The sequence below is a fragment of the Gaeumannomyces tritici genome, assembly GCF_000145635.1.
Source record: "Gaeumannomyces tritici R3-111a-1 unplaced genomic scaffold supercont2.3, whole genome shotgun sequence".
Classification (NCBI taxonomy): Eukaryota; Fungi; Ascomycota; class Sordariomycetes; order Magnaporthales; family Magnaporthaceae; genus Gaeumannomyces; species Gaeumannomyces tritici.
This window is the reverse complement of record NW_008804547.1, coordinates 6434442-6460235: the sequence shown is the minus strand read 5'-3', so window position 1 is coordinate 6460235 and position 25794 is coordinate 6434442. Positions and strand designations below refer to the sequence as shown.

The window sequence follows — 25794 nt, the reverse complement described above, 5'->3', positions numbered from 1 at the left end:
CCAAAAAAAACACAACCAAAAAAGAAACCAACAACTATAATTTATATGCAAATTAATGGGCAATTATTTTGCCCTCGCCTTTTATCATTGGCGAAAGGATCCGTGTTTTTTTGGGCGTGTTATGATGCTCTAACATACCGCAATTGAATTGATTGAGTTTGTTTTGATGTTTTTGATATAGAGTTTGGGTGGGGAAAAGCATTTTGAATTTTTTTTTAGTGGTCAGTGGACCGTGGCATATTGTCATTGCTTCTCTCCCGCACACCGACCAACCGACTTTGCTTTTTCCTTGCTTTTGTTTCCCCTGACTTGTCGATTAGACCAGTCGATTTGACAACCCTGGGCCGTCAGCTTCACAGTGCAAAAACCATGGCCAAGATCGGATTCAGATTTCCCGTGCCAGATGACCATCTAAACATGGATCGGACATAGGCTAGACATGGGCTAGACATAGACAGAACCGTTCGAATGCCACCGCTACATGGCAAGAAATAGCCCTGGTGGTATTTCTTGTCCCCCAATCTCGAGGCTACAAACATGTCCAGTCCGGTTCGAGTCACTTTGGCAATTACACCGCTTGCTGGATCCGCGGGCCATAGCAAACTGCTGCTCGCCATCTCGATCGATCGGGAAAGTAGATCCCACCCGCGCCACTTTGCCCTCGGCAAGTTCCAGGGACCCAACACTGGGGCTTTGGCATGGGCATCAAAGAAGCCTGTCCAGCACATCCCGCTAGCTGGCTAGGTGGCGATGGCGCCCGCTCGCTCGCCGAAGCGAGGACTCCAGATGTGCCACACCCACTCAGCCTTAAATCTAGCTACTTGGCAGGAGCGGGCAACCGGGGAGACGGAAACGCTTGTGCGTGTTGATGCCCTTCTTAATACAGGCCGGCCGGCCTAGCACCTCGCTGCTTGCCGTGGAGCCTCCTCTTGAGAACCTGCTCCCGTTTGAAGCCTGCTCCCAGTGCCAGCCGACAACCCAAACTCTCTCCCCCCGGACTATGGCGGAAGGCTATCCCTACCAGGTTCTTTCGGCATGGCTTTTTCGGACGCATACGGCGATAGTGAGGTGCTTCGGGCATGGCTGCGCTTCTCCGTGGCTCTTTCGGTCGTTGCATTGGTGCTCGTCGTGCTGCGTGTTTATGTGGCAAGGTCCGTGGTGCGGGCATGGGCCAAGGCGATGGTATGGTTTCGTAGAGCGCTGTGTACGTTTGTACACGATGAACGTGCTGGACGAGCTTGGGCTGACTTTGTGCTATGTGGGCGGCAGAACTGACCAACCATTGGAGCTTTTCGTCTTCGTATACGGAATCGTGCAATTCATGGGTGTGTGACATACATCTCGGTCCGCTCCCAAGGTTGCCAGCTGGATATATCTAACTCTTGAGATGCCACCACAGAGGCCAGACTCACCCAAGACATATTCAGCGGCCGACAGACTCTCCAAACCATATTCCTTTATGCACAGGTTAGATACCTCCATCTTTTTGTCTCCTTTCTAGACCCACGTGCTCACGACCTGGCACGTCTAGCTGCAAGCAATGCTGGCCGTCCCGGCTTATGCGCTGTCGACGGTCCTGACCAAATGCGCCATCTGTGTCTACTTCTTCCGCCTGACAATCTCGCGCGAGGTGCGCATCATCGCATACGCCACCATGGCTCTCGCCGCCGGCCAGTGCCTGACTCTGAGCGTGAACACGATAACCTGTGCCGCCAGCACCAAGAACCTCAGCAGTACGCTATTTGCGCAATCCGACCCCGATGGGTATCCAGCCTGCGCCAAGACCAGCCTCGTGTGGGTCATCACTGCCTTTGTCAACTCCTTCACCGACCTGGTTCTGCTGGTGCTGCCGCTCTGGATTCTCCAGCCCCTGCGTGCGCCTTGGCGGAAGAAGCTGGTCGTCATGGGTGTTCTGATGGGCGGCGGCTTGTAAGTTGCATTTGCTAGGACCCTCCTGGCCAATCTCGTTCCCGCCTGCGGCGCTTTTGGCTGACAGCAGTCGCCAACTCGACCGGCAGCGTTTTGGCGTGAGCGTATATCGAGCCTACCAAGCATTTCATCTTTTCAGGTTAGGCAGCATATACAGCGAGTGGACCTCGGCGGCGCTCTGGTGGTGAGCCGCAACGCCGATCTCAGTGTCCTCGACGTCATGTTGCAACGTGCTGACGCAGAACCCCTGTCTAGCAACGTCGAGCTGCTCTTCGGCCTAATCTGCGCATGCCTGCCTGCCGCCAAGGCACCGTTTAACCATGTCCAGAAAGCCAAGCGCTCCAGCACATCCTTCCGCCAGATCAAGCTACGCACCCTCACGCAGCCGGCGCCGGGCGCCCTCCCGTCCCAGGGTGCCCTCGGTGGTGGGGGTGTAGTCAGACTCGGCAGCTCAGACCCGACGACGGCGTACAAGGAGTCAAACTTTACGGCAAAGCACAGCAACAGCCACAACCACAACAGCAGCATCCACGGCTTTGAACCGGGGTGACTGGCGCGGTTCGGACGACACACCGGCTCCGCCAGCGCGTGCGAACGTCGCAGGAGGGAAGAGCCGCAGCGCCTGTGACGGGGAATGCGGGGAGTCGGACGCGGCGTTGTGCGTGTGTCTGGCCATGTCGCGGCTGTCGCGGACCACGACGGTTAAGGGGAAGCCGCTTGGGAACACGGCGGCATGTGGGCTGGGTTTGATCACGACCCGCCTCAGGGCAACATCACTGGTTAGCCATGTGGGAAGAGGATGAGCGGTTAGCCCATAAGCTGCCCCGAATAATTTTTTTCGAACCGGAACACAGGATCATAGCGGGAACAGAGCCCATCATTGGAAGCATTGGGTGGGAAGTGAAGAAATTTTTTGTCGGTCTTTTTCTTTTCTTTTTTACACAAGATTTTTATCACTACATCGATCTCGTCTCCGTCAGCCGGGTACTCCAGCCGTGCTGATGGCGGGGAGGGTAGCATGGTGGGGCTCGCAGCTTGAACTCTTTAAGCTTTGCGCCACTTGGAGAGTAAAAGGTAACTACCGACTAGACTTGTGCCGCGCCCCAGAACACTTGAGAATGGGCTGATGTAGCTGCACCTTGACGCATGTAACTGAGGAGACATTGTGGCGCCTAGCCCTCGACATTTTCTTGTGGTAGCCGTAGGAGCAGTGGTCAAACCTCGGGTCTCACTAGCCTTGTCCAGGGGATCCCTGCGACAGCTGTCCCAGGCGCTAGACGCCCTGTTGTCTGGCTGGCTGACGCACACTCATTTCCCCTGCAGACTCTGCCTGCGCCCCCATCTAACAGCTGCTACCGCTTCGCTCACTGACCGCAATGTGTGTCCCCTCGTCTTCTTTCGCCGCCAACATGCCCCCGAGCCAGCGCTGTGGGCTGCTGGGACGGTGAGAATGGCCGCCGCAAGCAACAGCATCGCAAGCAGCGCCCCCGACCAGCGCCAGCTTCGCCTGATCGCTGCCGCCGCTCAGGTCAACGACGCCCGCATACGCGACATCCTCGACGAGGAGCCCCACGGCTGGTCGTCCACCGCCGACCGCGATGCCCTGCGCCAGTCGCTCCAGAAGGTTGCCGCTCGCGGCCGCCTCGACCTCGTTCGCCTGCTGCTGGACCACGGCGCCGACCCCGACGCCAAGCCCGGCCGCGACAACGAGATCCCCGCCGTCTTCAAGGCCGCCGAGGGCGCCCACGCCGCCGTCGTTGCCGAGCTGCTCGCCAAGGGCGCCGACCCGGACTGGTCGCACCCGCGCACCGGCCTGACCGCGCTCTACGTCGCCGCATTCAGAGGGCACAACCAGGTGGTCAAGGCACTGCTAGAGGGTGGCGCCGCCGTCGACGGGCCCAGAAAAGACACCAAGGAGAGCGACAAGCTCGACGGGCGCACGCCGCTTCTGTACCTCGCGTCGGAGAAGAAGGCGGACAAATGGAACATCGAGACTCTCAAGCTGCTGGTCGACGCCGGCGCCGAGCTCGAGGCCAAGGACCGGAACGGCCGCACTTCGCTGCTCTGGGCCGCCACGACCGGCAATCTCAGGCTCATGGACGCGCTGCTCTGTGGCACCCTGGGCCAGGCCGCCGACCCGAGCGCTACCAACAACCGCGGCCGCACGGCCTTGCACCTGGCAGCGGAGCAGAACCACGAAGACATGGTGCGACTGCTCTTGCGCTGGGACGCTAAGCCGTCGGCGGCCAGCGATGGCGGCTGGACGGCCCTTCACAACGCCGCCCAGGCCGGCAATGTCGGCGTCATCGCGTTGCTGCTCGAGCACGGCGCCGCCGTCAACGCCGTCCTCAGCAACGGCATGACCCCGATGCACTGGGCCGCCTTCAATGGCCACAAAGCCGCCGTGGAGCTCCTGCTGACGCGCCCCGACGCCGACCTGTCCATCAAGGACGGCTTCCACCGCACCCCGATGCTGTGTGCTGCCGAGAAGCATTATGCCGACGTCGTTCGCGTACTCTCGCCCACGCGCGGCGCCGAAAGGCTGTCGCCCGCGGCCCGGGGCGCCTGCGAGCAGTTCGAGGCGACCGTTGTCGACTTTGGGGATTTTGCCAAGAAGCAGATGGTTTTTCGCCACTCCGTCTACGAGGTGCTCTATGGCGACAAGGTGCCCACCATCACCAAGCACATAAAGCACGACCCGTCCTTTCGATGGATCCACCTCCCAGCCAATAACCTTGCATGGGTCGAGACGCTCATAGCCAAGCACTTTGTCGAGAGCGGCCATCGCGATATCGAGGCATACAAGTCTCTGGAGAGGTGCTTTGATCAGGAGCACTGCGGCCCCTTTGCCCATGATAATTTTATGCGCCTGTTCTCGCAGCGCATTCCTGCCTCCCAGGGTGTGCGGTCAGAGAAGGACGAGAAGCCCATGACGACTCTATCCGAGGAATCGTCGGAAGCCAACACCACGGCGGCGGTGGCGAGCCTGTCCGGGAGCGACGTAATCTCGCCCAAGCATTCTCCTCGGCCAGACAAGCACTCGTTCCAGTCTCCAAACAAGGCCCTTGGCCGGGCAGACACGGGCACCAGCAGCGCCACCCCGCGGTCAGAGGGCAGCAGGAAGAAGACAAAAGGCGAGCAAATAGCCGAAAGACATCCCAAGAGCCGGAAAAGAAGCAACGGGCCGCCTGGCAATGCCCCTGGGACCAAGCAGCGAGCCATGACCCCTACATCACTGCCTCTTCCTTGGGAGAACTCCAAGCTTGTCGCGCCAAGTGGGAGTCTTGTGCTGTTTGTGAGTGCATTCCTGACTACCTATACATGTCGTTGCGCCGCTTGACAGCTAACAACAGTCAAAGATGCCGTTCCTTCATTACGAGACGGACGAAAGTCGGAAAAAGATGGCCGAGGTTATAGACAAGGCGCAGTCTACTCAGACTGAAGACATGGACACGGCGTACCGCGAGCAAGCGGAGCTCCTGGGCAACGCGACACCAGACGAGTTGCTTATTCGAGGCTACCTCCGCCACAAGCCGGGCCTGCACCCGCGTCGAACCCTAGATCAATACTTTTATCACGGCATCGATACCTCTCAGCGAGACGAAGACCAGGTCGTGTATCGATACTGCTTAAACAACGACACCAAGTCGGTCAAGGTCTTCATGGTGGATCAGCTTTGGATGTGGGTCATCGACCGCAACCTCATAATTACATGCTTCCCCCAGCGCTGGGGCCAGCCCAAGCCCGACCCGCTCAATGTCTTGGACGGCATAATCGAGGAGACGAATGCAAAGACTCGTCCGCCCGTGCAGTCTGTCTATGACCTCGCCATGCTGATCACAGATCGCTGCGCCGGGCTGTTCGATCGCCACCGCATGGACGATGAATACCAGTTCCTGGAGATGTTTGAGAGCTCCATCGGACACGTCACCGACGAGGAAAGCAAGTTGTTTGTGCGCTTCAACCGCGCCTCGGAGCAGTCGGGGCGGCTGCGACGCGAGCTGCTGAAGGAGGGCAAGAGCTTGTTCTCAGCACCAACCCGCCGGGGCGGGAGCGAGAATGAAGACGACGACCGCGACCCGGCCGACGAGCTGCTCGAGATCGGCCACGAGACGGAGCTGCTGGCCGAGATCAAGGACATTCGGGACGAGCTCAACATCTTGGACACGGTCCTTGGCGGCCAGTACGAGCTGCTGAAGGACTTTGCCCAGCACGTGGAGGAGGAGCTCAGATCGTCGACGGCCGCAGATCCGTCGGCGCGCCGGGCCACCGACATGTTTGTGGCAGAGTGCCGACGGCGATCGGCCTACCAGGGCCGACTGCTCGAGACGCGGCTCGGCGACATTGAGCGCATGGATCGACAGGCTCAGAGCATCTTGTATTCGCTTACGAACCTGCTTGGTTGGTTTTCCTCTTTCTCCCGCGCCAGGCACAGTCCGTCTCTGGGAGCTTGCACTTACTAACAATCGTCGTTCCTCCCCAGATCTCAAGCAAAAGCACTCCAACGCTCTCGAAGCTCGGTTCGCCCGCGACCAGGCCGTCATCGCGGCCAAGCAAGGCCAGACGGTCATGGTCTTCACCCTCGTCACCATCCTGTTTCTGCCCATCGGCTTCATCGCCGCCTTCTTCGCCATCAACTTTGAGGAGTGGGGAGGCGCGCGGCTGACCATCCCATACGTGGCGAAGTACATGTTCAGCGTCGGTCTAGGCATCTCGGTTCCTCTCATCATCATGGCCTTCACCATCACCGACATAATCGATGCAATCAACGGCTTCTTCGCCAGCGTCCGCGACCGGATCCTCGAGCTCTACCGATTCGTGACGGGCAAGAGTCGCAGGAGCAAAAAGGCCGAGCTGGATCGGCGGAAGAGCGTGGCGTCGTGGCGGACCGGCAGGCAACCCCACGACGGCGGCGACGACGACGGCCCGCCCCTCGGGGACAAGGCTACGGCGCGCGTCTCCATATCCCGGCCGCGGCCGTCGATGACGGCGGGCGGGGAGCACCGCCTCGCCGCCGGCACGGGCGGCGGCAACCCCTGGCCGCCGAGCCGGCGCAGCTACCACAGCACCAGGGTGGTGACGCCACCGCCCTCGAGCGGCAGCCCGCGCCACCACCACCTCCCCCCACTCAGCAGCCTAGCGACAGACTATGATCAGGCCCAGCTGGGCTACGGCCGCCGCGTGTCGCCCTCGTCCCCGCACCACCTCCAGCCGCCGGGCAGATCGCGCGGGTTCAGCGGCGGGAGCGCCGGTGCGGGCATCTCGTGGGCCGCGGAGCGCCCGAGCTTTGAGCGGGCAGGGGCGCGGTCGGGCTGGGACGATGGTGGGGATTTGGAAAAGGGGAGACAGGTGGATCAGAGGCTGCGGTAATACCATAATGAATGTGTACGACAACATAAAAATATCAAGTTTTAAAGGCTTTTTGACTGCGACAAGGGGATGTCTTGAGAACTGTGGGTCAGTCTGACGGAGCTCGACAATGCCGTGAGATTTCAGCTTTCACCGCGCTTGGACAAGGTTACGATATACGACGATTACCACGTGAAGTCCATTTATATACAAATGCAGCAACTGTTGGTCGATAAATTCGGTCTCGCCTCGGTTCCAAACAACAAAAGCTGGGTGCTTGATAGTCCGCTGCCCGATTATTCCTCTACTCCACGGCTGGAAAATACTTCACACTACTATACTTTGGGGGCACAACGTTGCAGGGCGGTGGGAAATGATGTTTATAATTGTAAAAGAAACCTCAAAGCGCGTACTTGCAAGCCATACTCTCTGTCCTTCCCAGCACGGGTCCCATGCGTACCTCGTCGCGCCGTCGAGCCTTCTTGAAAGAAAAACACTTGTGATAAAAGGAGTGACAAGAAGAAAAAAAGACCGGAAGTGAATCCACCCCTAGCACATTACCACTAGCTGTTCTGTCCGCTTCCACCCATGTTTTTTTATTTATCGCGTATCGAGTTTCGTGATTTCGGAGCTCATGCAGATTCTTGACGAGGGGGGTGCCCGGCGGGCGCGGCTCTCTAATGGCACTGGGCGTTGCCCAGCTCGCCCCAGCAGCCCAGGTGGCAGTAGAGGCTCACCGAGGGCTTGCCGCTCTCGATCCTGAACAGAACGTTCCACTCCTTGCCGTCGCAGGTGTCGGCCCGGCCGCAGTAGGCCTTGGCGAGGTCGGTCTGCGTGTACCCTAGAGAAGAGGGGGGTAAATGTGTTAGATTTGCGAGGCGGCGGCGGCGGCGGCGGGATTCTTTTGGTGGGATTTGCCGTGTGGGAAGGGGGAAAGAACTCACTGGCGAGGTTGACCAGGTGGTGGCCGCAGGAGAGCCCCGGCACGGCGATGACGGAGACGGCCGAGGCCAGGGTGGCGAGGACGAAAGAGGTCTTCATTTTGGGTGAAGGTGGCTGTATCTTGGCCTTGAAGATGGAGTCTTGGTGTCTTTTTTTTGGCTTTGGGGACTCGGAAGGCAGTGAGAGGAGCGAAGGTAGGCTGGAGGCTGGTGAGGGATGTTTCTTGTTGGAGGAAAAGGTGGGAGGGTCGCCGTCTTATATAGCTAAAATCGCCCCTCTGACCTTGCCGCCCTAGATGCGGCCTCGGGTCAGGGAGCAGGGCTAACTGTGAGATGAGCGGTGTCCCGAAGCATCTCGGGTGGCATTCTGACGCCTAGGCGAGTGAGAAAAAAATATCGGCTTCGGCGCCAAACGTCGGCCGCTTGCAAGGCCCCAAGGGTAACGTTGAGGGCATTCCGTGTCGGCTGGCGGGACTGTGGGGGAGACGCAGCAGACGGGCCCCACCGAATCTGATATTTTCCCCTGTCCCCGATCTCGAACCCCTCATGCCGGCCCAATGGGGCTTTTGCAAGACCTTGCGGCCCGCTCGAATCCTCCCGTCAGCGGGGACCCATCGCGGGCTCCAGCAACACGTCGCTGATGTCCGTTTGCGGCAGGTGGGCCGGCTTTATGCAAGCTGAGATGGCTGCCTGCTCAAGAGATTATTATCACGTTTCACCGACTGACAGAGTGCAGATAGAGATGGAGGCGGACGTGGGCCGTGGGCCGTGGGTCGTAGGCAGCAGCCAAAGGGGGAAGCGTGTATGGCTCGCTTATACAGCGTCGGCAAAAGCGCACTGCTTGATGGGGTCAAAGGGGGAGCAAGGCGAGGCATGGCAGCCAGCGCATATCGCTCAAAGGACGGCGTGATGAACCACATCTGGCTTCTCTATCAGGGGTTATTGTTCTTCCCCCGCTTTGATGCAACCTAGGCTGTCCGGGTAGACCTATTTCTCTCGCAAAGTCGGTTCAAGAGTGGCCTCAGTGAGAGATTCCGCCGTCGGATACGCGGGAGGGAGGAGCCGGGCACGGCTGGGACGTGGCAAGAAGAGAGATGGACATATTCCAACAATGACCGGAGGCTCGGGTCGCAAATCCGCAAATCCCAAAGGTATACAAGCATGGGCGCAGGCGCCCACAAGGCCTGCGGCAGCATCATGCGCGAGCAAGCGTGGCTCGACAGTCGGACAAGCAACGTCCCGAGGACCCTGGGTGGACATGGTGGTGGTGGTGGCGTGGTGGCAGGCTCCGCACCGCAAGATCAAACTCGGCCCAGTGGCCGCTGACAGCTAGGGCGCAGCATTCGACATCTTGTACTGGGCAGGAAGCCTGCTGGCAGGCCATATATGCACATTGCAGACAAGCCAGACGACCTAGCAGGGCGCTTTAACCACGTCCGTGTCCTGGGGAGGCTGTGTTGTTGCTGGGTAAGATTATTGGGGCTATTCGCGGGAGCAGATGGCGACGTGGGAATCTTGGTGATGGTCTCGATACCGATGGGTGGAAACCTAATGGCAGATTAGGTTTTGCGCCAACACGGAATGGTGTGTGCCGCTCACTCGTAATGTGACCGGTGACCCGAGAACCGCAAGGGGTGCGTTGGGATTTTCGGGAAACTCTTTCTCGGTGCGAGATGGCATGTCAACCATACTGTGGGGGCCGGGGCTTACCCTGGCGGAACATCGTGCTCGTTGGTAAGCTCGACAGCCCAGTTCACCTCGTTGTCTCGCTCGGCCTAACAGTCGGTCACGGCCTGGATGCGGTGCTCGCTGTCGTGTTGGTTTTGCACCACCTTCAAACCCACCGCTGTAATTGATGCCGCGCCTTGCGTAACAGCGCTCGCCTTAGCTGACATGGGCGGCCGGCCCGAGATTCATGTATTCGTCGGTTTTGCCGTCTTGCGCTCTTGCGCTGACATTAGTATCAGTATCTGCGATTCCTTGTCCTAACTAGGCAGGGCGTGCGAAACGGGCTCCAAAGAGAGCCTGCATGTCGTCGTTGGGCCGCAAGACAAACTCTTCGTAATGCCAAGGGTGCTGGTCACGCCTGTGACAAGAGAAGGCAAGCGCTGTCACTTCCTCCATGTTTCGGTTCTCAGTGACACTGAAGCAGATAGGTGCGAGTGCTGTGTCGCTCACGGATTTCTAGACAGAACGAAGTGGAATATTATCGATATCTAGCTGCACATTCCAGGGTTTTAAATCGTGGTTACTCCAAAATGCTTCCAGGGAAGGCCAAACTAAACCAACTACCATATCTCCACTCAACCTATGCTACCACCTCCAGATCATTGTTTCGGGTGGTTTGTGGAATCATCCATAATGTCCTACGTTACAGGCTACGCGACGAGAACGGCAAGATGGGGTTGCTCTAGTCATTATTTCTGTTGAGGTTCTCACGGCCCTGCCCTACGATGGATCAATCGAGCAGTAGGTCGAGCTCCTTGTAAGTGCGACATATCCAGTCACGGCGCACGCGTGGATACTGCCTTGTCAGAGTAATACGCCTCCTCGGATGCTACATCTAGGTGTCATACGCGACACAATCATGGGCCCGGTCGTACATATCTGGTGCCTGGCTGCTCAGGCGCTCAAGGCCTGCACCAGGACCAAAATGCCGGTGGTGTGAGCTACATCACGCAATCCCCCGTTGAAGCCGGTGTGGTAGTGAGTGCCGCTCAGGGCGCAGTCACTCGCAATGTGTGCAGTGCCCATTGTCGCCTGTCCCAGCCGGTTGTCATTCGCATACCGGGAAGGCGCCACTAGTCGTTCTATCCCATCTTTCCTTTTCCCTTGATGGCCGAATTCGAAACAGGGTTTTCAGCACGAAAAGCCGCATCACATGCGGGCGAATGGGCGGCGTTGTCGTAACATTGGACCTGTCAATGAAGACAAGAAAGATTGAAATCCGGATGTGATTGGAACTGAGGAGACTCAAGACGATATACTCTACGCAGGAAAGGCAGCGGGAAAAGAAACAAAAAGAAACCGAGTATCACGTGGCTGGCCTTGACGAGACTTGGAAAAGCGCAGGTCAACTCATAAACATGTCACCGACGCATGCCAGGGGAGGGAGAGGCGCTGGATGAATAGCCGCACGGGCAAGCTCCATTACGCTTGAGTAGGTATTATTATACACAGTATTATCGCCTTCCACCCTTGTCCTGTTAACCACACAGCTTCAACTCCAACTCACATCTACTCCAACAGCGCGCCCATCGTCGTCAAACCCCTCTTAGGCGATACCGAAGATCTTGGTAACGGGGATGGCAAAGTTCTTGGGCGGCTCGACGGCCTGGTTATACGACGAGTTGCCCTGGGCGGTCCAGTTGTAGTAGGCGCCGGGCGTGGTGCCGTGCGGGTACACGAAGCTGACCTCGAAGCGGGCGATGGTGTTCTCGCCGTCGACGCGGATCGCCGGCAGCAGGCGCGAGACGACGCGCCTGCCCGCCGCCGGCTCGTCGCCCTTCCACTCGCACGGGCTGTACGCGCCGCCCTCGTTCTCGATCCTGCACGTGGCGTTGAGCGCCGGCGCCGCGGGGTTGCCCGTGGAGGCGGGCGCGGAGACGGCGAAACCTGGCGTCGCGGTGTTAGCCAACGTGTCCGGACGGGTGAGTTGGGGAGGCGACAAGGTGGGGGAAACTAACCGGCGTAGCATCCGCTGCGGCTGCAGCCGGCTTCCCAGCCCGTGACGTTCCAGATCTTGTCGACCTCGGCGGCGGCGATGCTCGAGATGGGCATCGGGCTGGCGCTGGCCAGGACGGCGGCCGTGGCGGCGAGGAAGGCAGAGAAGTGCATCTTGTCGGAGGAGTGCTGCAGAAAATGCTATCAAGTGCAAGTCTTATGGACCGTCGTACTGGCAAATCTGCAGGGGAGGATGCGAGAGCGAGTGTAGTGTGTAGAGCTGGCTGGGAGGCCGAGGGTGGGAGAGAAAGAAGTCCTGTTCCCTAAGGAGCTGGTGTGCCGGGTCTTTTATACAGACGGGAGCCCACCCTGCCGCCGGCAGTGGGGTCGCAGCGGTGCGTTCACGTCACCCAATTTTTGGGATACGAGATCCCCTATATGCGACGAGAGTGACCGGCCCCGCGATGTGGGGAAGGCGTGGACCAAGACGGGGGCCAAGACGGGAGGCTTCCCTGCCGCTGGCCGTTTTCTTACTTCCGCACAGGCAGGTTCTGTGGCTGTTCCAGAATGTTCAGCGATTCGGCCAGGGGACAAGCTTTTGGCTCCGCCTTCTTGTCAGGAGCTTCGACAAGGGTAATCCTGGTTGGGGAAGGTTTTGTTTCCAAACTTTGCGTGCTAGCCTTTATGTTTGTCAGGGACATGTGCATAGCGTGTTATTTCGCCATTTCCTGGTAGGTTTCCATGTTTCCAGGTTTGCTGGTTGCTTTTGGCTGAATCCAATTACCTGCTGTGGTCCCCACTTCCGCACAGTAAACTGCAAGGTACGGTGTTGCTACATCCCAAGTCGGAACCAGGCTATTCGTGCCGAGTCTGGTACATCTGCTGCTGTTTTACAATTGATTCCCACGGCAACATCGTGGTTCTATCTATGTAATGATCGGCACCACAGTCGTGCTTTGGCCCCTGGTTAATCCCTGCCAATTGGGATCTCCATTGGGTATTTCCACCATAACCACAGAAACCAGCCCGCCAGTTCTGACCATCACCGCATCATGGCCTCGTACTCGTGCCTCTGGCCAAGACTGGAACAAATCCTGAACATGACGAACTCGGGATACAGGTGGCTGGGCGGCCGGAAGTTCTCCAGGTGCCGCTGTTCGTAGCGGTCCATGCTCAGCAGCGTGACCTGGTCCGCGCCGACGTCTCCCACGCCGCGCTGCACCCTCCACGCGTGGCGCCCGATCTTGACGATGCGTAGGCCCCGTCCCGTCTCGGCCAGGCGCCGGGCCAGCGCCTTGCGCCACCGCAGGCTGCTCGCCAGCCTGTTGTGCTCCGAGTTCGCGGCGGCCCTGGCCTCTATCTGCTCGACCGTCGAGTGGCGGAACGGCTGCGCCATGCACACCCACGGCGCGCCGACCACGAGCACGCGCAGGCCCGGCGTCCGCGCCAGCATGGCCTCCAGCTGCTCCTGGTACGTGAGCCCGTCCCTGGGGTCGCGCACCGTCGCCTGGAGGAAGACGCTGCTTGCTTTGGAGGCCAGGCCCATGTACGCCTCCCAGGCTTCGTTCGTATCTGGCAGGGAACCCTCGTGCGCAGCCACCATCACGGACGCGACCGGCGCCCTGTGTGTCTTTATGGTCGAGCTGATAAAGCCTACATTCCTGGTGTATATGGACGGACAGATGGCGACGGCGGCGAAGGCCCACAGACGAAGAGTGACCTGGTTGTTCTGGGAGGGCGGCCGTCTGCGGACTTCGGACTGATGAAGCTCGCTGTCGGGCGGGAGCTGTAGAAGCGAGAAGAGGGGCATCGGGAGGTAGTCCAGGTTTCTCGGGCAAGGAAACAGGCCTACTCGCGCAAGAGATGGGGCTGAATCGGGCGTGAACAAGTCCCAAGGAATCCTGCGAGCCCCGAGGCCCTCCTCGAGGCCGTGGTTACCAAAGGGGCTGGTCTTTCGGCAGTCGACGTAGAGCTCCTCAAGCACAGACAGGTCCGTCAGGCCCGAGATGTCTTGAGGCACCAGCTTGGTGGCTGGATCGCGGCGCAGGATGACTCCGAGCCCAAGGCGGAGGACCTTGAGTCGCAAGGGACGGGCGGCGCGTTTCTTGTAGTTGAAGCATACGAGCCTGAAGAACTCTCCGCACCCTCTGTCGAAGGCGCCCTGGCTATCTTCGATGCAGTGCTCGCTGAAGCTCAGTGTCAGCTCCTCGAGATCAGGGCAGGCAAGGAGGATTTCCACAATATCCTCGGCCCAGCGGCCCTCGGTGCCAGCCACGGGGGCCTCGTACATCTCCCCCACGGTGAGCTTGGTGAGCCCCGCGAATCGGGCGAGATGGCGCATCCCTGCCACAATCGTGTCGTCCTCAATGGCCTCCCCTCCGGCCCTGGCTTCGTCCAACTCCCCGAACTCGACGGGCTCCTCATAGCCGCTCGGCTGTCCGGGGACGAAGATGGTCACAAAGGCCTTCAGTTCAGGGCATGAACGAATCAAGGCCGACATGGTCTCTTGGTGCAAGCAGCCGCCATCCCACCTATTCATTACAGTTCAGGTTAGCGACCTTGTCCAGACGCGTCGGGCCTCGGCGGGCAGCCGTGATCATGTCGCGACACAGGGCTGCGTGGACGGATGACAGCTTACTCAAACTCTTGGAGCTGAGGCATACGCTCCACGAGCGACCGCACGAGGTCATTCACAGGGCCCGGATGGCTGAAGTTGCACTGAAGGCGGCGCACATGGTGGAGATGTGGGTTGGATGCGATCGCGTTCAGGAAATTCTCCCTCTCGTCCTCGCGCGTCACGATCTCCATCTCGGAGTAGAGGGCTGGCGTGAAGGCACCGTTGAAGACCTTGCTCACAAGACAGAGTCTGCGGAGCTGGGTCTTGTTCCGAATCTGCAGCCGGGCGAAAGCCCGAGGTTAGCTGACCATATCGCGCAGAACTGGTGAATATCAAGGGATCTCCATACGTGATCACCAACGCATCTGAGCAGATCACGCATCTGGCCAAACTGGGTCGCCGCCGCGCCGGCCATCTTGCCGTCTTTGACTGCGTCCTGGTCGGTGAGTTCTGTTATCTTGGAACGATACTGATGGTGAGGAAACGGGCATGTCAGGAACGAGCGAAGGATACGCGATTTCATGCTCCGTCAAGATTCAGCTGCCGCCTGGGCTTAACTTTGCTGCCTAAAAAGTCCGGTCCAGCCAAGTTTCAGCGGCCCCGCACGCGCTCCACCTGTATACAGCGTGCGCTAGGGGGACTGTCAGCCCGAGTGTACAAGGAGCCCGCGTGAGAAACGGAAGAGCAAAGTTCGACAATAGGCTAGCCAACGAAGGAAGATGTGCCAATAAGTCGAGCGTCCCGATATTTGCTGGCAACGATCTTTTGCTGAGCCCGATTAGCAAAGGAGGTGACAGAAACGACGAGCATACAAGGACGAGGGAGTGCTGCGCTCTATCACCATACTGCGACTCGAGAACCGAAGCGGTGTAGCTCGGGGCTGGGCTAATGCATCTTCTGGCGGCGTATTACAAGTCCTTCGAGGCTCAGAGGCGGACGGTAGGACGACACTGATCAGCACAGATGGCTGCATGGGGGAAGTTGGAAACTGGTTACAAACGGTAATTGGTAGGGATGTGGACATGGACAGACAAATTCATAAAGACATTATTGCCTACGGCGTACTGGAAGAAATAAGAAGACCTCCGAAACCCCCCTGACGCATAGAGAGCGATATTCTACCTCGTATCGACAAAGACGTGTGCTGAAAGACCAGAGACAAAAACCCCCCGCACCCCTCAAGCAATCACGGCTCTAGACCCGTAGCATTGGCGTATGCCATTAGTGTAACCAAGTCAAAATACTCCCTGATGCTCTTGATCTTGACGGCGCAGCTCGCGACCCGCACCGTCGTGAACACCAGCGCGATGTCCTGCTTGTAGAGCGGGAAGGCCGGGACGTCGGGCCTGGTGCCCTCGAGGTGGGCCTCGAGCACGGAGCGCTCGGGCGTGAAGGCGGCCGAGACGGTGGAGGTGCGGAACTCGGCAAAGCCCTCGAAGCTGCGCTGGGCCGACGCGGCGCGCTCCGCGGCCGGCCGCTCGCCCGAGAAGGGCACGCGCGCCGGGTCGCCCACCACCCACCACGTGGCGTCGGCCGTGAAGAGCGGCAGCGTCTCGTTGACGCGGCGGCTCGCGACGAGTACGCCGAACTGCCCGAGCAGCGCCTGAACTTCGGCGACGGTGGGCGGGTCTTGAGGGCGGCATCCCGCCGGGCCGGGCGGGCCGGGAGGGCTGGGAGGGCTGGGTGGCGCTACGAGAGCGCAGGAGGCGCCGAAGAGGGCGGCGGTGATGATGCAGAAGGGCTTCATGGCTTTGGAAGAACTCTCGATGGCTACAAGTGCGAAGTCGAGCGGCGGTGCTTGCTGCTTGAGGAGAACAGCTGATGAGGAGAATCAGCAATGGTATTGGAGCTATGTTTTTTAGTCTGCAAAAAGCCATTGAAGAGTGTAGCAGCCTCACATATTTATAGTCGCGAGGCGATAGGGAGACAACAGGCAAGTCGATACCACTCAGCCTCGGCGCAGAAACCACCGAGCTGCATTGGCCCAGGCCTTCCTGGGTTAGGGAGATACCATGCATGCATCCGTGCCACTTCTGCGATGGTCACTGCGGGAGGTCCGTGTGGGAAGGTGTTGGGAACAAAAGGACCGCGCCCTTGTCGGTTGGAGGTGGTGGAAGCTCCCGGGACTAACCCCCGTGACATGGAAGCCGCCTATCCGGCGCGCTATGCGTCAGCGCGGCGGCGGCGGGAACCCGCCGGTATGGCAAGACTATTCCCCATCCGTCCACAGCAAAGCTGTTAACCCCGACTTGGTGGCGGCGGTCCGGGCTTACAGCCATGATGGTGCTAGCATGGCCGAGAAAGCGGGGAAGGACACAGCAGACGCAAGGGGAAACTATGCCATGTGTGCCTGCTCGAGTGCTTGCATGCAAACTGGCCGGACCTTCTCCCCGTTTGTGATATCATGACGCCGCGGGCGCTTATCTGCGATGGCTACTGGTGCGCGCTGAATGCAGGGAGACTCGATAGCTCTGCGCTGAAATGTTTCAATGGGATAATGTCTGCAACTGAATCGGAAGCTGAGGGGGTCGGAGTATTGTCTGCAGGGATGAAAGGGGCACTTGCCACTTTTGTATCCCTACCTTGCTCTGGGCAAAGAAGACGCCGGGAGCTTCGGGCCACGGCGGCAGCCGGGAGAAACAATAACGGAGTTGACATCGGTTATCGCTGTCTCGTTGATGTTGGGTTTTCTTCGGATTGCGTCGGAGGTAGGCCGGTGCAGGGGCCTATCAGGACTAAATGTGCATGCACTAATACTGTGTCGTTGCGGTCGGCTTCAGTGGGATGGTTGGGGTTATGGGGCAGCTTCCGAGGTGGCACGTGGGATTGTGCACCGCCAATGTTTCTGCTAGAGCCTACAAGTGCCCTGGACGGAGGCCTAGAGTACCCCGCTCTCCATCTTCATCCCACCGTCGCTGTCCTCGACACCACCTCGTGCCTCCTTCAACCAAACCCGGGCTATTTTGGTGAGCTGAACGCTCTCTCACTCCCACCCCGCGAACCGCGCCGCTCAAACTATTTGTACAAGGATCGGTTCCACCCCCGGAATCCTTCGGCAATATTTACGGGAAGGATTCACTGAAGCGGTGGCCTGTCTCTGCATCTCGCCATGGTTCAGCGGACCCCTCGGGAACATGAACTCTCCAAACTCGACGCGGCCAGGGCCAGTAGCTCAGGTGCGAATTCTCCACAGGGGGACATGATTGTGAGAAACCAATGGTTAAAAGTGATATGGAAATATCCAGAAATTGCCTCCAACGCCAAATGCCTGACCAAATCTAATGACATGCTGTCCTCCAGGTGCCCGGGTTCTGTCGTCTAGTCTAGTTGTGCGCTCAGCGCATGCAGTTTTGTGGCATCGCTACCTAATCGCCTGCCGGCAGGCCGTCTATCCCCCTCAACCCCCCACCCAGGCTCCCCTCGTGCTAGCATAGGCGCGTCCCGCCTGCTATGCGGAGCCAAGGCGGACGCCTCCGCTGTGCGTGTTGAGCGGCAGGGTGCCCACCAGGTTCCAAATCCGCTCCTTGACGCTCTCGAGCAGCGTCACCACGCCGAGCATCGGCTCGGATCCTTCCGCGGCGCCTCCAGCCAGCGGGTCGCCGAAAATGGTCAGCGAGGCGGCATCGGCACACATCAGGGCCCAGAGGCGGGCCATGTCCAAGGTCTCGACCGGTGGGTACACGCGCGTCTGTTGCGGGCTTGGCGCGACCTCGCCCGAGGGCAGAGCCTTGTTCTCGAGCATGAAGGCCGCGATCTCGTGCCTGAGAGATGGCGGCGTCACGGTCGAGTTGTGGATCACGCCCAGGGCCTGCGCCCACATGTCCTTGACGTGCTCGCCACCCTTGTCTTGGTGGAAGTGTGGATTGCGGGTCTCGATCTGGATGATCTTGACGGGTTGCTGTTGCTCGTGCCGCCTCCGTCCTTGGGTCTTTTCCTTGGTCGAGGGTACCGAGGCGCTCCCGCCGAACTGCTCCATGATGTCGAGGAACTGGAACGGCTCGACGGCGAAGCCGCTCGCGAACCTCATCTTTGCCCCGAGCTCCAGGGACATGGCGTGTTCGCCCGCGTTTCCCGTGGCGATGATGTCGCGATTCCCCTCTTCGGCCCCTCCCTGAGCCATAAGCAACTGATTAAGCCAACGGTTGGTAATGACCGAGCTTCGGCCCGATTTGCTGAACTCGAGTTTTCCGTTGCGCACCTTGGGCTTGGACCGCCAGCTGAGGCGAACCATGGCCATGCCTTTCTGTCGGCCCTCTTGGGCGTGGTGGAGCCCCGCGGCGAAGGCCTCACAGTACTCTCGTACCGAGCCGGGGACAAAGTTGTCTGCGTCGATGAAGCCCACGTACTTCCGGCCGGCCACTATCGCGAGCGCGGTGCCCATGAGCATCGCCTCTCCCTTGCCTTTCCAGATCAGGCCCGTGCTCTTGTCGATTATCTCGGGCATGCCTGCCAACTTGAAAGCCTTGGCAAGGCCTGGGTCTTGCTGATGGATGGAAATTGCTGAGCGGCCGCTGGCGCGGCAGAAGCGTTTCAAGGCGTCGACCTCGTGGGCGTAGGCGTCGCCGCCGGGTCCGGATCGGTGGCTGTTGGAGGCCAAGATGACGAGGCTGTCGTGGGGGATACCGGACAGGACGCCCTCGATGGTGGCCACGTCTTCGTTCATGCAGGGCACCACGATGGCCATCTGGCCCGCAACCGCGTGCAGGGCCGTGGGGCAGGCGACGTTGCCCTCGGTGTCGCATGACGAGAAGGTGAAGAAGGACGACGGAAACGGGCCGCCGCACATGCGTCCGCTGTCACTCCCGGCGTCCAGCTCGATGACCTGCTGCACCGAGCGAATCTGGACCTGGCCCAGACGGGCGGTGCCGTCGGCAGTGCTCAGTCGCATATCGAGTGAGGACAGGTGACACGGTAGATGGCACCGCTGAGTTGGTGGGATGGGTTGGTGAATACCGAGCGTGAGGCAATAGTGTGAATCACGTCGTGGTGTGGTGTGGTGTGGTGTGGTGTGGTGTGGTGATGTCTCGGAAGACGTGGGATGTTATGCTCACTTAAAAGCTGTTAGTATTAGCTGGACAACATATTAGAGGGGGGCAGCCGATGGCTCCTTATACCTGAGGCCAGCCTCTGTTGTGTCGTGACGGCTATTCATGGTCAACCGCCCTGGTCTCCGGATACTGGGTCACGGCATTGCGGTCGACACTAGCTCGTTGACTCTGAAGTGCTGCCTGAATTCTTACGCAGGCTCTTCACCGAGACGCGGGCAGCTGAGCAGTACATAGTTTGCCCAAGGCGGGCGTGGCCGAGCAGGGAACGCGAGCGCTGTGAGAGGAGGGCGTACGGCAGTGGATGGGTCCTCGACCGAAGGTTTCAATCGCCCCGGGCCCAGAAGCCGGTTCTAGCCCCAGACGTGCTTGTCATTCTCCTGGCACCGCCGCGTTTGATGCCCCGGGGCGGCGAAGGCCCCACCAACAACTTGAGCGTCATTCGGCAGCAGCTTCCAGCGCCAACGAGTGTCGTGGAGGTTGCCGATCCAATTCTGGATGTGAGCGTTGCCATGCATAGTTTGGATTGCTCTGCTGGTATTAATCGGATAGCTGGCCCGTGTTTTTGGGGGCTTTTTGGAGATGCTAATTCGGATCACGAACCACAAGGTGCAGAGAGATCCCTGGGCGGATTAGCGAGCTGCACCACAGCGATGGCGGCTCGCAATCCTACAGTGCTACCTGGGACCTACCTGCTCGACACTGAAGAGCCGCACTCGTGACCAGAGATGGACCAACGCCCCAGCCGGAAAAGGCAACCCCCAGCCTCTGCCCGTATTCCCCGTATCGTTGCCCAGGCGCGCGCGCCCAAGAAACGACTGCCGGTGCTATCCGATAACGTAACATTGAACATTTAGATGCCTGGCCAACTTGCTAGGCATCTAGATACCGACATGGATGACCCACTTCTTGTCGACTCATTAGATCGGGGCAACCCACAGCCGGCCTTATTTACACAGAGCGCGCCCAAAGGGATGGAATGCCTTGACGGCCGCAGCAGCGTGGGCCAGGTGAAAAAATGTGCAACAAAAATGCCCTACAGGCCCAACGGTCAAGGCCTCGATTGTGCCCCTGCGATTCGTCTGCGCGAGAACGCAGAACTCGCCAAGGGGGGTTGTGCGCCACACCACCACCGAGGCCTGGGTGGGAGCCTTGGCCTGCACAGCTGACCCGTGACCGAGAAGGCACTAACACGACGTGACGCAGAGATGCAGATGCCGGGCCCGTAGGGCTGGGTTGGTGTAATGGTTTGGGTCGCACAAACTGAAGTCAGGAATAGCAGCGAGCGCATCCTCCTCGACTCTCCATATTTTTTGTCCGTAGTTTTCCATCCCATCCTTTGCGTCCCACCTTGTCGTGCTTTGTCGTCCCACCCCCGCGCGGGATTCCTTGGCTCAAGTCAAGCGAATCGGCGAGCACTCAATTGCTCCTTCAGCGCCCGCCTACCCACCCACCCACCGAGCTGGACTCCTCCCCACCGAGCTGGACTCCTCCCCACCGAGGCGACGTCTAATTTTGTCAACAGGAGCCGTCTGGCACAAAATTGAGGCCAGCCAGCCCTACGAGACTGGAGACATTTCCTACCACCCACCACACCAAAAGTCAAGCTCGGCGGAAATAGCACCGCCCCAGCCACCAGATCTCTGCCGAGACATGCATCCTCTACAAAAATGGGGGAGATCGAATCTTGTGATCGCAACAGGCATAGCGCAGCACACAGCCGCCCCATGTAAAATTAACAGTCACCCGCGGCCAGAGGCAGACGTGTGTGGGCGGGGCGGGCGCGCGCGCCGGTGACGCACAAAGCGACTTCTTGACTGCGAAAGGCGCCAAAGGCCCGCCCCGCCCACTCTCCACGGGTGAGGCTGAAAGAGGAGCTCCCACCTTGCCCGTCTCGTCCCGCCGTCCTCGCGAGCAGCCATGACGCCCTGCCCGAACGTTGAAGCAGACGAACGGGTTCATGTGGGCCGCAGCCACCACTTTCGCACACGAGCGAATCACATCACAACCTCGCCCGCATCGAACCGAATCAGGGCCCCGAACTGGTCCCAGAAGCCGGGGTGCCTACCCCCGGGATTCTGTTTTTTTTTTCTTGTCGTGGAAAAGTCCATGATGGTCTGCCTGCCCACCATGAATGCTGTCTTTCGGACCCCACGTTCAGTCGATCCCGTCCCCGCATCCGATGCTAGTTCCCTCGACCGCCTTTGGGAATATCCCGCAGCCACCTGGTGAGCTTAATCTTTTTATAGCAACTGGCCGCCACCCTTGTCTACCCTTCCTGGGAGCTGGTAAAATCGTTTTAGGGGCGAAAGGATTGGGTTTAGAACGCGCTCGCCGTGTAAGCTAGTCCCAGTTCGCTGGTTGGGTGGTTGATGCGATCTTCAGCAACGCCGAGATCTGAGAAAACTGCTCGCCCCTTTGCTATTCTTGTCTGGAGGAATCACCTGCTGTGAACCCTGGCCTCACCCCCATGGATAGATGCAACACTCTGCCGTCACCAACCTCAACCAAGCTGGTGTTTCTTTTTTGCAGGAGCATTGGGCACTACGCTACCTCTCAGCTCCTCGCTAAAGTGTGAGATAATGGCGTCAGCACGTCGAGCTATGCTCCTTCCGAGATAAATTTAGAACACCAAGCCGCCGTTCTCGGGCTGGCAAGATGTACCCAATGCAAGCTGAGGTGCCAGACAACAAGCCCAGTTGTCAGTGTTCGTGAGGCTTCACATGAAGGCTCATGGGTGACATGTGATTACTGGGCTACAAATTTGGAAAATGCGTGGCCTCCAGGCAACAGGTGGCTATACAATAGATGCCGCTGGCTACCCACAATGTCCAGGGATTCCAAGTCCCTGTCCTACGGGATCTTCGAACTCACATTAAGGCGCCCATCATATAATGCCGGGGGTTTCTCCACCAAGGCCAGCCCTTTGCAACCCACGTATATATAGGCCCGTTCGAGGTTCCTTCTTGCAAACAGGCTCGTTTCCTCCTGCGCAATTCGTCCACAAATCCCAAAGGCTCGCTATACTTTACGTCAAACCCCTGAACTGTCTCTACCCTTTCAAAGATACGCTCCTGTCCCAATACAAGGCCCAAGATTTCATGCGTTGGTTGGTATGGCGGGTGGCGGGCTCTTTGATAGGGCCTATGGGCGAAAGGAAGGTTCCATCCAACTTGGCCAAGACCCCAATACACCCTGATATATGCAGGACTCACACCTGACTTTTCCACTATCTTGTTTCTGTCACGTCACCTCACATGACACGCGATCAGGTGCTTACACGCGCTTCCAGATCGCAGGAAGTAAAGATTCCTCCACAAGAAGCCGACGGCCACTCGGCTAATTACTTCAAGTCTTATCACTCGCCTCTGCTTCTCTACGCTCCCAAATAGCTTCACCCTTTTAGCCTCCAGCTAGATTGCGTCGCAGCCTGTGAACCAAGCGTATCCACACTTGTCAGCTTGAAAGCTCCCATCTCGAGTGTTGATGGGCGACTCGTTACGATGTTATTCCCGGGTGGCCGTGATCTGAAGCCCTGGAGTCTAACGCGGAGATAGTGAAGATATCGTCAGAATAATCCCGAAGTGTCTGTCGTCATGCTTCAAAGCCCCCAATGCCAAGATGGAGAGTCCCACGATGTGGTCTCGTTTGGCAGCTCTCGTTGCAAACATGCACCGAAGTTTCCGGCCCGGCGGGACGCCCGCGGGCCAAGCAAGCCCAATTAGGCACGTAGTGGCGGCGCCAGCGTCAAGATTGTCGCTTTGCCCCTGTCTCGGCTGGCAAACCAGGCGTGGGAACAAGCACACGCGCAGACGAAGAGTCGGAAATAAGAGTGTTTCCGGCGGGCTGGCCCACTGATAACCTGACAGACAGGGGAACTTTGGTCACTGCGCCAAGAGCCAAGAGGCTGACATAAGCCCCGCAACATGGCAGGCTAGGCTCAAAAGGGCAGGCAATACGGGCAGGACTGGGGGCTTGGTATTGGTGCACGGAAGGTCGATGGTGGGCATCGGTGGGCATGGCTGGCCTCTGGACTCGAATTTAACGGACGTTCTTCGCCGCGGGTTGCAGCTCGCTTCTCGCGTTCCCGCCCTGATTCAATGCCACATTCGGACAGACATACCCAATCCGCCCTATCATCTGTCTTACCGTCCAAGCTTTGGCCAGAGCAGTTGATTATATCCCCTTTTTGGAAATGGCTCCCGCCGCCACCGCGTCCCGTCCGCGTCCAGGTCAGTGGTGCCCTTTGGTGGCGGCCCTCCTCCCCGGCGAGCTGAATGATGGGTCGCCCTGCCATCCCGGCACTGAGATGCATGCTGTACACGCCGAGGTCGAGACTAAAACGACCCCCGTGTGTGGTCTCCAGCGGCAGGACTACAGTTTGTCATGGATCCGGCCGCCACAGGCAAGGCGAGCCCGGACACGCGGAAGCTGATTCGCAGGCACGTCATGCTGGGGAAGAACACGGGAAAGACACGTCCGCCACGGAACCCGGCACTGCCTTCCCCTACTAAACGTAACCGGCCCTCGAGGAGCTCGAGGAGCGATGGCAGCGATGGCAGCGATGGCAGCGAGGACTCGGCAGTGGCACAGAGACACGCAAGGGGTGCCGATACCAGGGGAGCGGTAGAATGGGCCGTCCCCCCACCCTTCGGACATGTGCTTGCCGCCTTGGCCCTTCCTCCCGACGTCCAGCGGCATTCTGTGGTCCTCTTCCTACAATGTGAGCAGCCATTCCTGCACGGCACACGCGCGAGGCCACCACACACCCTGCGCCCATCTCCCCGTTCACGCCCTCTCGCGGGAGCACCCGTCTCCCCCGCGTCCAAGTCAGCGCAGCTGACCGCCCCCTGATCCCTGTCTAGTCTATCAGCAAATATCCATACACATGGTCCACCCGCTGCACATGTGCCTGTCGTTCGAGGAGACGTCGCAGACGTACATCCTGCCCATCGTCGCGGACCAGGCCTACCTGCACTCGGTCATCTCGGGCGCCTGCCGCGCCTGGCAGGGCGTGCTGCCGCAGGGGAGCAGCAAGCGCGCCGAGATGAACAGGCTTTCCACCTTCCACGCCTCCCGCGCGCTCACGGCGCTGCGCCGCCGGCTGGACGAGGACGACGAGCGCTCCAAGCTGTCCATCAGCACCATCATGTGCGCCATGATGCTGGCCTGGTATTGCTTCACGACCGGGGACGTCGCGTCAGCCAGGGTCCACACCGAGGGCATAGGCAGGCTAGTATTGCTCCGGGGCGGCGTGGGGTCGTTTTGGCCGTCGCCCAGGCCTCTTTTGGAGATAATGCGGTAAGCCTGCTTGTCGTGTGCATTTTTTTCTCCCCGTTCTTGGTTCTTGGCTAACTCTCCACAGCTGCGATCTTGCCGTCGCAATTTCTTCCGGGTTGCCCCCTGTCATTCCAAAATCGTCTCCTGGTGGCGAGCAGGTGTACCTGGAATACCCGGACCTCTCTCGTTTCCTCCAGAAGCGCGCCCTCGCGTCGGCGACGGCCTCCATCTCCGTTCCCGCCCCGCCCACGTGGCCGCCGACCCAGGGGCACATGGACCTCAGCATCGACGACCCGGAGCTGGGCCGGGTGTGGCGGGAGCTGTCCGACTTTTGCGCCGTGGCCAACTTCGCGGCCGCCTCGTCCGGGGGCCAGAACCGCATGACGTCGCAGACCTACATGTGCTGCATGGCCGCGTCCATGTACCGCCTGACGGCGATGCGCTTCGCGCCCGGGTCCGGCGACGAGGCCGTGCGCCTGGGCCTGCTCGCCTTCGCCGAACCCGTCTTCCTGCCCTGGGGCTGCCTCGGCGTCAAGTACGGCCACCTTGCGGACGCCCTCAGGCGCGAGCTGGCGCGCCCGGAGCTCGCGTGGGCGCTATCGCCGGGGACAATTGTGTGGCTGCTCATGATCGCGGGTGTGTCCATGTTGGACTTTGAGAGGGAGAGCTGGCTGCGCAGCGTCCTGTGGCAGAACCTGGGGCTTTGTGGCGTCGAGTCCTGGGCCGAGACGCGAGACCTTTTGATGAACTATCTGTGGGTTGGCGCCGTTCACGATAGGGGAGGGGAAGCCATGTATCACGCCAAGCATTGAAGACTTTGGCGCTCGATTGATGCAAGAAACCGAGCGACAGATGCCTCTACAGCATGGCGTAAAAAATAACCTGCCAATCATGACTGCTTGGGTAGCTGACGTGCATGATGGGGGGGGGGGGGGGGGGGGACGGGGTGCTCTCGAGGGGTCCGAAAACG

The 25794-nt window shown here is 59.4% G+C and overlaps 11 protein-coding genes across 11 annotated transcripts; 5 read left to right on the top strand and 6 right to left on the bottom strand.

The window, feature by feature from the left end:
* Window positions 1–537: 537 nt before the first annotated feature.
* On the top strand, window positions 538–744 carry GGTG_07288 (hypothetical protein; the record flags this gene model as incomplete). Its single annotated transcript, XM_009225112.1, has 1 exon — window positions 538–744. The coding sequence occupies one exon, from the start codon at window positions 538–540 to the stop codon at window positions 742–744; it is 207 nt and encodes a 68-aa protein (XP_009223376.1).
* Window positions 745–1374: 630 nt separating this feature from the next.
* On the top strand, window positions 1375–2479 carry GGTG_07287 (hypothetical protein; the record flags this gene model as incomplete). Its single annotated transcript, XM_009225111.1, has 3 exons — window positions 1375–1467; window positions 1532–1929; window positions 2074–2479. The coding sequence occupies exons 2-3, from the start codon at window positions 1541–1543 to the stop codon at window positions 2477–2479; spliced, it is 795 nt and encodes a 264-aa protein (XP_009223375.1). The 5' UTR covers window positions 1375–1467; window positions 1532–1540.
* Window positions 2480–3010: 531 nt separating this feature from the next.
* On the top strand, window positions 3011–7510 carry GGTG_07286 (ankyrin repeat and protein kinase domain-containing protein 1). Its single transcript, XM_009225110.1, has 3 exons — window positions 3011–5224; window positions 5289–6330; window positions 6413–7510. The coding sequence occupies exons 1-3, from the start codon at window positions 3380–3382 to the stop codon at window positions 7297–7299; spliced, it is 3774 nt and encodes a 1257-aa protein (XP_009223374.1). The 5' UTR covers window positions 3011–3379; the 3' UTR covers window positions 7300–7510.
* A 125-nt stretch (window positions 7511–7635) lies between these two features.
* GGTG_07285 (hypothetical protein) lies at window positions 7636–8734 on the bottom strand. Its single transcript, XM_009225109.1, has 2 exons — window positions 8223–8734; window positions 7636–8119 (listed from the first exon to the last, which is right to left on the bottom strand). Exons 1-2 carry the CDS (start codon window positions 8317–8319, stop codon window positions 7956–7958), a joined length of 261 nt encoding a protein of 86 aa, XP_009223373.1. The 5' UTR covers window positions 8320–8734; the 3' UTR covers window positions 7636–7955.
* A 2556-nt stretch (window positions 8735–11290) lies between these two features.
* Window positions 11291–12309, bottom strand: GGTG_07284 (hypothetical protein). Its single transcript, XM_009225108.1, has 2 exons — window positions 11906–12309; window positions 11291–11834 (listed from the first exon to the last, which is right to left on the bottom strand). The coding sequence occupies exons 1-2, from the start codon at window positions 12054–12056 to the stop codon at window positions 11494–11496; spliced, it is 492 nt and encodes a 163-aa protein (XP_009223372.1). The 5' UTR covers window positions 12057–12309; the 3' UTR covers window positions 11291–11493.
* A 13-nt stretch (window positions 12310–12322) lies between these two features.
* On the bottom strand, window positions 12323–15024 carry GGTG_07283 (hypothetical protein; the record flags this gene model as incomplete). Its single annotated transcript, XM_009225107.1, has 3 exons — window positions 12323–14413; window positions 14521–14774; window positions 14849–15024. Coding segments are annotated over 3 exons (1919 nt in total), but the record flags the coding sequence as incomplete, so codon positions are not given.
* A 650-nt stretch (window positions 15025–15674) lies between these two features.
* On the bottom strand, window positions 15675–16323 carry GGTG_07282 (hypothetical protein). The gene has a single exon (XM_009225106.1). The coding sequence runs from the start codon at window positions 16244–16246 to the stop codon at window positions 15686–15688; it is 561 nt and encodes a 186-aa protein (XP_009223370.1). The 5' UTR covers window positions 16247–16323; the 3' UTR covers window positions 15675–15685.
* A 605-nt stretch (window positions 16324–16928) lies between these two features.
* Window positions 16929–17606, top strand: GGTG_07281 (hypothetical protein; the record flags this gene model as incomplete). The annotated part of the gene is made up of 2 exons (XM_009225105.1): window positions 16929–16938; window positions 17280–17606. The coding sequence occupies 2 exons, from the start codon at window positions 16929–16931 to the stop codon at window positions 17579–17581; spliced, it is 312 nt and encodes a 103-aa protein (XP_009223369.1). The 3' UTR covers window positions 17582–17606.
* Window positions 17607–17947: 341 nt separating this feature from the next.
* Window positions 17948–19387, bottom strand: GGTG_07280 (hypothetical protein; the record flags this gene model as incomplete). Its single annotated transcript, XM_009225104.1, has 1 exon — window positions 17948–19387. The coding sequence occupies one exon, from the start codon at window positions 19385–19387 to the stop codon at window positions 17948–17950; it is 1440 nt and encodes a 479-aa protein (XP_009223368.1).
* Window positions 19388–19416: 29 nt separating this feature from the next.
* Window positions 19417–20190, bottom strand: GGTG_07279 (hypothetical protein). The gene has a single exon (XM_009225103.1). The coding sequence runs from the start codon at window positions 20056–20058 to the stop codon at window positions 19870–19872; it is 189 nt and encodes a 62-aa protein (XP_009223367.1). The 5' UTR covers window positions 20059–20190; the 3' UTR covers window positions 19417–19869.
* Window positions 20191–23575: 3385 nt separating this feature from the next.
* On the top strand, window positions 23576–25749 carry GGTG_07278 (hypothetical protein). The gene is made up of 4 exons (XM_009225102.1): window positions 23576–23776; window positions 23911–24267; window positions 24410–24845; window positions 24910–25749. Exons 1-4 carry the CDS (start codon window positions 23740–23742, stop codon window positions 25634–25636), a joined length of 1557 nt encoding a protein of 518 aa, XP_009223366.1. The 5' UTR covers window positions 23576–23739; the 3' UTR covers window positions 25637–25749.
* Window positions 25750–25794: the final 45 nt, after the last annotated feature.